Source organism: Octopus sinensis, unplaced genomic scaffold (genome assembly GCF_006345805.1).
Source record: "Octopus sinensis unplaced genomic scaffold, ASM634580v1 Contig10816, whole genome shotgun sequence".
In the NCBI taxonomy this organism is placed as follows: domain Eukaryota; kingdom Metazoa; phylum Mollusca; class Cephalopoda; order Octopoda; family Octopodidae; genus Octopus; species Octopus sinensis.
The window spans coordinates 262,475-271,478 of NW_021832224.1; the positions used below are offsets into that span (position 1 = coordinate 262,475).

The 9,004-nt window shown below is 35.3% G+C and overlaps 2 protein-coding genes across 2 annotated transcripts; one reads left to right on the forward strand and one right to left on the reverse strand.

The window, feature by feature from the left end:
* Positions 1 to 409: 409 nt before the first annotated feature.
* On the reverse strand, positions 410 to 4,773 carry LOC115228572 (notchless protein homolog 1-like). Its single transcript, XM_029799135.1, has 3 exons — positions 4,424 to 4,773; positions 3,262 to 3,444; positions 410 to 515 (listed from the first exon to the last, which is right to left on the reverse strand). Exons 1-3 carry the CDS (start codon positions 4,771 to 4,773, stop codon positions 410 to 412), a joined length of 639 nt encoding a protein of 212 aa, XP_029654995.1.
* Positions 4,774 to 5,074: 301 nt separating this feature from the next.
* On the forward strand, positions 5,075 to 6,635 carry LOC115228573. Its single transcript, XM_029799136.1, has 2 exons — positions 5,075 to 6,079; positions 6,114 to 6,635. The coding sequence occupies exons 1-2, from the start codon at positions 5,075 to 5,077 to the stop codon at positions 6,633 to 6,635; spliced, it is 1,527 nt and encodes a 508-aa protein (XP_029654996.1).
* The last annotated feature ends 2,369 nt before the right edge of the window (positions 6,636 to 9,004 follow it).

The window sequence follows — 9,004 nt, forward strand, 5'->3', positions numbered from 1 at the left end:
GCATCCGATATTGTGATTCCCTTTATTGCTTCATCTATTTGCCCTGCAGGATTTTTATCATAGATAATTGTTTTCATAATCCAGTTATTAAAATGATTCTTAAATGCCTTTATTATCCCTTGGTCACATGGCTGAATTAAGGAACTTGTATTTTTTGGAAAAAATATTACGTCGACGTTTGAAAGTTTGAGAGAAACAGCATGACAAGTTGCATTATCAATTAACAATGCTATTTTCCTTCTTTTCTCTCTCATTTTACGTGCAATAAGCTTTAAGGTTGGCCTATTAATTAAAAAACCTTTCGATCTGAGATTACGAAAAATCTCGTAAACTTGGGCATTCAATTCGTATCCAATTGTCCCTTCGGATGTTGAGAAACCTTGAGCTAAGATTCCTTCCCTTTTCTTTTTTAGTCGGTATAGCATTCCTTTAGAGATGTTAAATCCTTGACCCGACTGTATATCCTTGCAAATTCTGATCTTTCACTTTGATTTAGTTTTCTAGGCATTGGCTTTCTAAAATTTATAAAATAACTTTAAAAATTGATAATTTCAATTTTTTACCAGGTTAATTAGCTAACTAACTAAGTTACCAGGTTAAATAAATTTTAAATTATTGAAAATTAAAATTTGGAAAAACAGGTTACAATAAATAAATAATAATAAATCAAAAATTATACAAATATATTAATGAATCGTTTATGATAATATAAAATTTTTCCCCGGTAGGGGGTTTATTTCATTAAAAATCATCGTATTTTATAGGGATGGCAAAAATATTTCCCCAAAAGCAAGGTTTTCCCCAAAAAAGAGGGTTTCCCCGCTACTTGGTTTTCCCCAATTCGAGGTCGCACTGTAATCAATTCTGCATTTTTGAAAAAACATCATTTATTTGTTTTTCGTAATTTCCAAATAAAATATTTACATTTGACTGTGAAAGTTACGTCCATTTCTTACTAAACTATTTTCAACGTAAACACAATGTGATAAAAGACTTCAAGTACAACTAAGGTTTTATATAGAAAATATGGACGGGCTATCGACGTGAAAAGCTGCATAAAATGATAGCAAAAAATCGACATATTTTTTATCCACTTGGAGAATTTATTTTTATAAACAAATTCATAATTTGGATTGATTCTTACCTTGTCAGAAATTATTAATAGAACAATCAAATTGTTAAATTATTACTCCAAAAATATCTAGAAAATAGGGATTTTTAAATGTCAATGATCTACAATCCATATTTTTTGACTACCTAGCTTTTTAAGATGTCAATGCACATAACATTCACAGAATTTTGTTAATATCAATACACACCCTTAAATTAGAGACATAGGATGTCTTTGATAACAACCCTTCTAAAAATGCAGACCCCTCTTTCTCTTTTTGACTTTTTTAATGAAATCTAATTAGTTTAGGACTTGTGAGTAAAAAGTTTTTTTCTTTGTAAGAAACCCAATTACAAATTTAAAATATTAAATTATGTTTAATTAAGGGAATAATTGTTCTAAAATTTTGGCTTCAGATTCCCATTGCTTTTCTTTTGCGTTTACTGTCTTTTTTGAAAAACCTTGAAATCTTCTGCTATCTCTTGTTTTTTGAACAGTTTCTTCAAAAAATTCAACTGCCGAATCTAAATTATTTAAAATTTGAAAACTTTGAGTAAATTTCGTTCCCCCCCGAAATATTTCATCATTTGTGTCTACAATTTGTAATTTAAAATAAAAACCTTTATTGATAGAAAGTAAGCTATCCAAACTAAATGGATTTTGAATGGTGTCAGAATTTCCAAAATTATATTGACTCAATTGTGAATATGGATCATATCCCGATTCCCAATAGTCCAACATTTGATGATCCGGTATGCAAAACCCATTGTAGCAACTTTGTTCATTTTGGCAGCTTTTATCAGAATTATAATCAAACGATTGTTGAAAATAATCCCAGGGAAACATATCTGAACGAGTCGTTATTTTTCGTATTTATATTCGCAATCACGAAATACTTTTTCTGATGGGACTATATTACACTCTCGAATAAGACAGTTATTCTTTTACGTGATTTGTCATAACTTTTTTTTTCCTTGAAAATTTTTTTTAAAAGTTTAAAGGTTAAATTAATCAGAAATTAATCGGCCAGCAAGCCGGATGGAACAGCTGTTCCCACGCACAACGGCCAACAGGATCCTTTGGATTAGGAATGTAAATTCCCTAGGATCCTTGGAGCGTAATGAACAGAGGTGGCCAAGTTTCTTCAGATGATCAACTGTCTTTGTGCCAAAGACGCACGAAGTCTCAACAACAATTGGCCAAAACCAAAAGTCGTCTAACAAGCCCCGGTATTTTTCGGATTTTGTATATTCAGCCCTATTAGCACGGGACCCGGGCAGAGAGGCGGATTCGTTGATGGCCGACTTAGAGAAGGAATCAACACACGTGGCATCCCAAACTAGTGGTTTACCAGCGTCGAAAGCGAACAACGTCGAGCCATCAGGCCTTTTTCCATCACCACGGTCAAGACCAATTGGCTCAAGGACAAAAGGATACCCTGCCTTTTCGAGAGCATGGAGAATGATCTTGTTTAGAGCCGAATGACGAGGTATGCGACCTGCGCTTTTCTTGCAGGAAAGGGCATGGAGCCCGTATGTGTCCATCGTTGATCCACACCGGCAGGGGTGGGGATTACAAATCGGTAGTCCGAGACGAAGGCATATTCCAAAACGGAGGGCATCAGAGTCGAGGCAGGTATCCAAATGGGTCGTGGGAAGGCAGTTAAGCCAGGAGCCAGAATACGGTTGTCATAACTTGATTAAAATGAATCATAAACAAAAATTCGACAATTAAAAAATTAAGTTGCTGATACAAAACCAGAATCTACAACAATTGATTCAGTTGTTTTATAAGAATAATTTACACTTGAATTAAATCACGTCATTCGAATGACTCTTAGTGTAAGTTTATATTTCAGTACTTAATGAAAAAGTTATAAACCTTTCATACAAAATCACGATTGATCTTAAAGCATCGAATTTTGAAAACATGGTAAATTTATTAGATTAATAAGTGAATAAATCCTCAAAAAAAGTCTTAATGTAACAAAAATAATATTTAATAAAAAATCGATAGACAACGTTAAAAATCATTTTCAAATTATTCAGTGCCGCCATCTGAAATAAAAAATAAACAAACATTTTGAGTGTCGTATCAAAGGACCCACTAACTACCCTCTGCCCATCAGGACTCCAATCGACAGTAAATACCTCACTACAACAAAAATACCAACCTCCTTTGAATGTCCAGGCAGGTCCTTTAACAACTTGTTATTCTCCATATCCCACACTTTTACTGTCGAATCAAAACTGCCAGAACACAGCAAACGACCATCCGGGGACCAAGATATCTGATAGACACGAGAAACATGTCCTCGAAGGGTATTTATATAACTAAATAAAATAAATACAACAACCTTCCATCACTCGACCACACTTTGATTGACTTATCAAATGAGGCTGTCACCAACACAAGTCCATTTGGGGAAAAAGACATGTCGTTGATCAAATCCTGGTGACCCGTCAATCTGATAGGACATGTCCCCTTCCAAATAACCCCCGTGAAATCATCAGAGGCTGAAGCTAACACTTCCTTCGTATTTCTCTGCCACAATCACAATATGTCAATACCATAAATTTTTCCACTCTTTTCGACGACATTTCCATAATTTGGGCATCTAAATTAACCACAATCCAAAAACCAGTCAAATCCGACCCAATTTCCTTCCCGAACTCGAAAGGACCAGTCCTGATAAGATAATCAGTGCTCAAAGTGATCTGATTAATCCAATGTCCATGGACAGAGAGCGTATTAAGTAATATTCCCTACATAACTCACAACAACAACTTCCTCAGGCTGCCAAATCTTGATTGTACGGTCATGGGAACCAGAATATACCAAATTCGAGACTCCCCACCTCACACAAGTCACTGATCCTGAATGAGACGTCAACACTCGGCATGTCAGGCCTGTCAGTGTATCCCAAATACGAATTGAGGCATCTTTTGAACCACTTGCTAACATTCGGCAACTTCCATCTCTATAAAATCAATCTAAAACATTCAAAACAGGCATGTTGGCTTAAATATAAGCGAGTTTATAAAGCCTGTGTGTCCTTTTAAAGCTGTTCCAATTTTCTGGCCGTTAAATGGATTCCACAGAAGGATCTACTGAGGATAATCCTTCTTACTTGACCTCTTCTACACCCAGAAGCCACAATTCGAGAATTTCCAGCCCAAGCAACAGCCATGACCCAATCAGAATGACCAAAACATGTATGAAGTGGTAATTCAGTATTAATATCCCAAAATCGAACAGTTTTATCGCCCGATCCACTTGCAAGTCCCCTAATAATTATAAAAATATATTTACATTCCATTTGGACTGAATTTTGCATGTAGGACAGAATCTGAGTGGCCTACCATCGAAGAAGTACACCGAGTTACTGGTCTGACTCGAAATACAGACTGAGGTTGACATGTAATTGTCAATATTTTCTCTTTATTTGTATCGACTTGATTTAGTGTTTCAGATAATGTGGTTTTTATTTCAATATTTGACAAATAAAAGCGATAGGATACATCTTCTTCAGTAGAGAAAGTACTTTCACATAAAGATTGGAGTTGTTTTTTGGTTATGGATACTTGAATGTCTACTGGAGAACTTAGGTCCCCTTCATTCCCGACTTGTAGTCTTGCCAAAACTCTACTGGTGTCCAACATTAACCGGTATTTAAAAAACGTGATTTTAAAATTTGAAATATAAAATTAAATTTAAATTAATGTTAAAGAATAATTTCCATGTTTATATTATATAGTTATTAATACTATGCAGATCAAATGATTTGTATAAAATCAAAAGAAAAAAATATCATATTGATTTAAATAATAAAATTATTATTAATTAATTTATTAAAAATATATTATATCAAATATATTTTTTAAAGTTTATTTGTTTGTGTTACCTTCATTGTTATCTGATTGTGAACTTACTGTAATTAACTTAATTACTAATTTATAGGTCATGTCTAGTCCAGAAAGTGTTGATAAATACGAAAAAGGAAAGGACGGACAGTTCCCTGGTCGTTCACTGACTACTTCCCATATTCCCCAATCCACAACAGATTTCACCAAAGTAAACCGACGGAAACGATGTGGAGAATGTGAACCTTGTAAAGTCAAAGAAAACTGCAATAAATGCAAGAATTGTCTTAACCGCAAAATACTCAAACAAACCTGTATTCTCCGTCGTTGCCACTTCCTCCATCACAAATCCGGATCTGACTCATCTCAGGGAGGAAAACGAAAACGGGGACCAAACAAAAAATCTCCTGAAGTTGTCGTAGAAGTTCCACAACCCGAACCTCCCCCAGAAGAACCTGTCAAAACTCCTCCTCCAGTAGAACCGATGACTTCCTCAGAAGAAATCGAAAAAGCAGTCAAATCATTGTTAGAAGCCTCAAAAAATCGGAATTCAGAAGAAGAGCAATTTATTCTTATTCCCGATGACATAATCCTCCCCCCTCCTCCTCTGTCTTCAATCTCTACCAATTCTAGTGCCACAAGGAATACAAAATCTCCAGTTGTGGAAACAGAAGTGGTGAAATCTATCAGTTTGCCGAATAGTCAGATGGGGCTTAGTTTTAAAATTGTGCCTTCTACTCAAATGATTAACATTAATCAGTCACATTATGCTTTCCAGCCTATGCCTGCTCCAGTAATGGTGATGGGACGTCCAGAGATACCAAGACATAACATTGTACTGGCACGAATGCCTCAAAGAATTGGAGAAATGAATTATAGACCGAATTCGGAGATATATTCCAGTCAGACGAGTGTATCGACTAGTTCTCCGCCCTGTTCATTTGGCAACGACTACACTGCTCCTAAAGTTCATAGAAGAAAACGTTGTGGGCAGTGTCGTCCTTGTTTGATTAAAGAAAATTGTATGAAATGCAAGAATTGTATTAATCGTAAAGTACTGAAACAGACTTGTATACATCGAAAATGTTTGTATTTGAGAGAAAAGGTGAGCAGTTTTGGGGGTTATTTGGTTTGTTTAGATGAGAAAGGATTCTGGTTTTTGTTCTTCTCCGATTATTGACCAAACATTGCCTCAACCAACACCCACTCAACCACCACTTCTGGAACAGTTATACGACATGTCTAGTTCTTCGTCCAGCTTTGTTACCAGTGAGGATCAGTTCAGACCACAGGGGATAATCCACCAAAATAGTAAAGGGGCGGATTTGTCATTTTCGGGGCATATTTTGTCTCAGTCGCCTATTATTCCGCCTGGGCATCACATTCAGTTGTGGCCTCATCCTTGTGGTCCGGGTGTTCCGCAGGGATTTCCTATGATTGCTGCACACCAAGGGGGTTATTTTCAGCTGCGTCCTCAAACTCAATTGGGAGGATATGCTCGTTTGATGGGGTCACACGAGCAGAGATATTATGTTCAGCCGGCTATGAATTCAGTAAATTCGTTTCATGAATTTTCGTCTATCACTCGACCCCCAATTCGTGTCCCACAACGAGCTGAGGCGGATATTAAATCTGCAATTAAGGAATCGGCATCTCCTTAGAGTTGGCAGAATTAATTATTACTTTTACTGCTGACATTATTTATTTTATTCTTCGTGTAATTATTCTGCTTGTTTCTTACATTTTTGGTATTAGTCTGTAATTATGTTGTGGATTGCCGAGGATATTATTAGTTTAAAGTTTGTCCACTTTTGTGATATATTCTGGCCTTAACCAATAGAGGAAACGCACTGAGGACAGATAATCCATTCTATATGAATCATTTGGAAAAGCCAAGAGGTTTCTTACCTTCTTTTATAAACATTATTTATCGGTATAGACCTAACTCATATCCTTTCATTAAAAACCGTCTTGTTAAATGATAAGAGGATTGATTATACTCTACAAAATATTCTCCCAAAAGGTATATATTTAGACCTTAACAACAAAAGGACTGTAGTGGAAGTTTCATTCTAAAATGTATTAAACTGCAGATCTCAAAATGAGATTTTGAGTTTTCTAACGTTTAATAACGCCTGCATTACTATAAATAGAAATTATAAGACAAGATTAACTATTGAACTTCCTACCTCGGAATTAATTAAAAATAATTGAATTCTTGTTCTCTCTTGATCTTAAAAATGTGTGTCTGCCACAAACGAAACCATAAACATTTTTTATTGGTAACGGGTACGTGTATTATCTATCTCAGTATCGATACGTTCAATTTGTTGTAGAAAAAACAATTTTTTCAAACAAGTGTTTATTTGAACGTTATTCCATAAAGATATGGTCTTACTTGTAAATGAATATGAAATTGTAACTTATATTTGATTCATATTAAAAAGTAACATCAAATCTAAACGTTGTTTGGAAATTTGAATCAAAACATCAAATCAGGTAACAAAAAATATGTCAAATCACGTGTTAATTAAACAATTATATTGCCCCAATAAAACCACTGTCTTGAGACACCCTCGATTTTGGCGATTTTGTTTATAGTATATTTTCCATCAATAATTTCCAAATTTGTTAATTATCAAAACCTTTTTATGCTCAATTTAGAACAATATACAACAATTAATCCTAAATCTTACAAAAATATAGATATGCAACAGATTATGGTACTTACTACAAATGCGTGGACAGAATTTAAGAGAACAGTCATAATTAATTGTTAGGAAAAAATTGAGGAAAATAGAAAAAAATAGTAGAAGATAAAAATTGAGAAAAATAATAAATGAAATAAAATCTGAAGAAAAAGATCTAATCCAGAGTCGCGAGTTCTATAATGGTTGACAGAGAGCAAAAAACAAAAAAATCAGAAACGTATGAAATGATGGTTAAGTTAGAAAATTATTATTATTGGCATTTTCACGAGAGCCATAATGTTTATAACCCCACATGTGCAGCAAACGATATTAGAGAACTAATTAGATTGCTCCAGGCTCTCCTGTTCTTAGCTAGGTTCATCAAAGTTGAGATCATAACCAGATGCCAATGTTTTCTTAACAGTTTTCAGATCGTTTTGTAAAAAGATCGGGAGGATAGTTCTCGGTCTTCCACGAAAGCGTCCTAGATTAGAGGAGAGGTAGTAATCCTTGCGATGTTCGGGGGGGGATGTCGGGTCTAACCTCAGGACGTTCCCAAAAAGTCTCCAACGAGGGCTAATGATCTCGCAATTTATTGGCGTCAGTCACACCTATCGAACAGTCCACTTCGCTAGATCCTGGATGGCCAGGACATTCCAGTTATGTTTCTTCTATGATTACCGTGAAACGAGTCGAGTATCTCCAATTCCTCTTTTGTTGTGCCCTAGGTCCCAGAATTGTATAAGAGGATTGGTTTGATAAATGTGTCATATGGCATTATCTTTTGTTTTATGTTATTCCCTTTCCGTTTTAGCCATAGGTTTTTCAGCCTGTGTAATGCCGCGTTTGCCAGGGTTTTTCTTCGTATGATATCTTCACAGCCAGATTTCTTAGTTTTCCTTCATTTCTCTTCGAGTGGGTTGTTCATTCGTCTTATTTCTGTCGATCGTGTTTTTTCCCTGTTCGCAGTGAGAAACCATTTCCAAAGTATATCTGGTGCTTTTTCGAATACATTTTCCAAGAGTTCTTTGTCTTTAGAGATAAAGTCAACATCATCGGCATTGGTCACTTCTTCTATTTTCCTTGGTATAATAATTTCAGTTCTCTCATAGGGGCCTCAAAGTATATTGTGAATAATAACGAAGATAGGGACTCTTCTTGAGAAGTGCCTGTGTTTGTTTCAATTTTTTTGAGTAGGTTTTTTCAACTAGCACAAGGAGCTCTCTGTTAGATAGAAAGATTTGGGTCATTCTTAGACTCGATTCGTCAATAATCCCTTCCAGTACTGTCATAAATTTGTTCCTGTTAACCGAGTCAAAGGCTTTTGATAAATCTATTCC

Excerpts from the sequence above, each read along its gene's own strand:
- LOC115228572 (XM_029799135.1), bottom strand. The coding sequence starts at position 4,773 with ATGTTGGACACCAGTAGAGTTTTGGCAAGACTACAAGTCGGGAATGAA. Across the intron at positions 3,445-4,423 it reads AAATTCAGTCCAAATGGAAT|TTATATAAATACCCTTCGAG; the intron begins GTAAATATATTT and ends TATTTTATTTAG. Across the intron at positions 516-3,261 it reads GGTATTTTTGTTGTAGTGAG|AAAGCCAATGCCTAGAAAAC; the intron begins GTATTTACTGTC and ends TATAAATTTTAG.
- LOC115228573 (XM_029799136.1), top strand. The coding sequence starts at position 5,075 with ATGTCTAGTCCAGAAAGTGTTGATAAATACGAAAAAGGAAAGGACGGA. Across the intron at positions 6,080-6,113 it reads GTTTGTATTTGAGAGAAAAG|ATGAGAAAGGATTCTGGTTT; the intron begins GTGAGCAGTTTT and ends TGGTTTGTTTAG.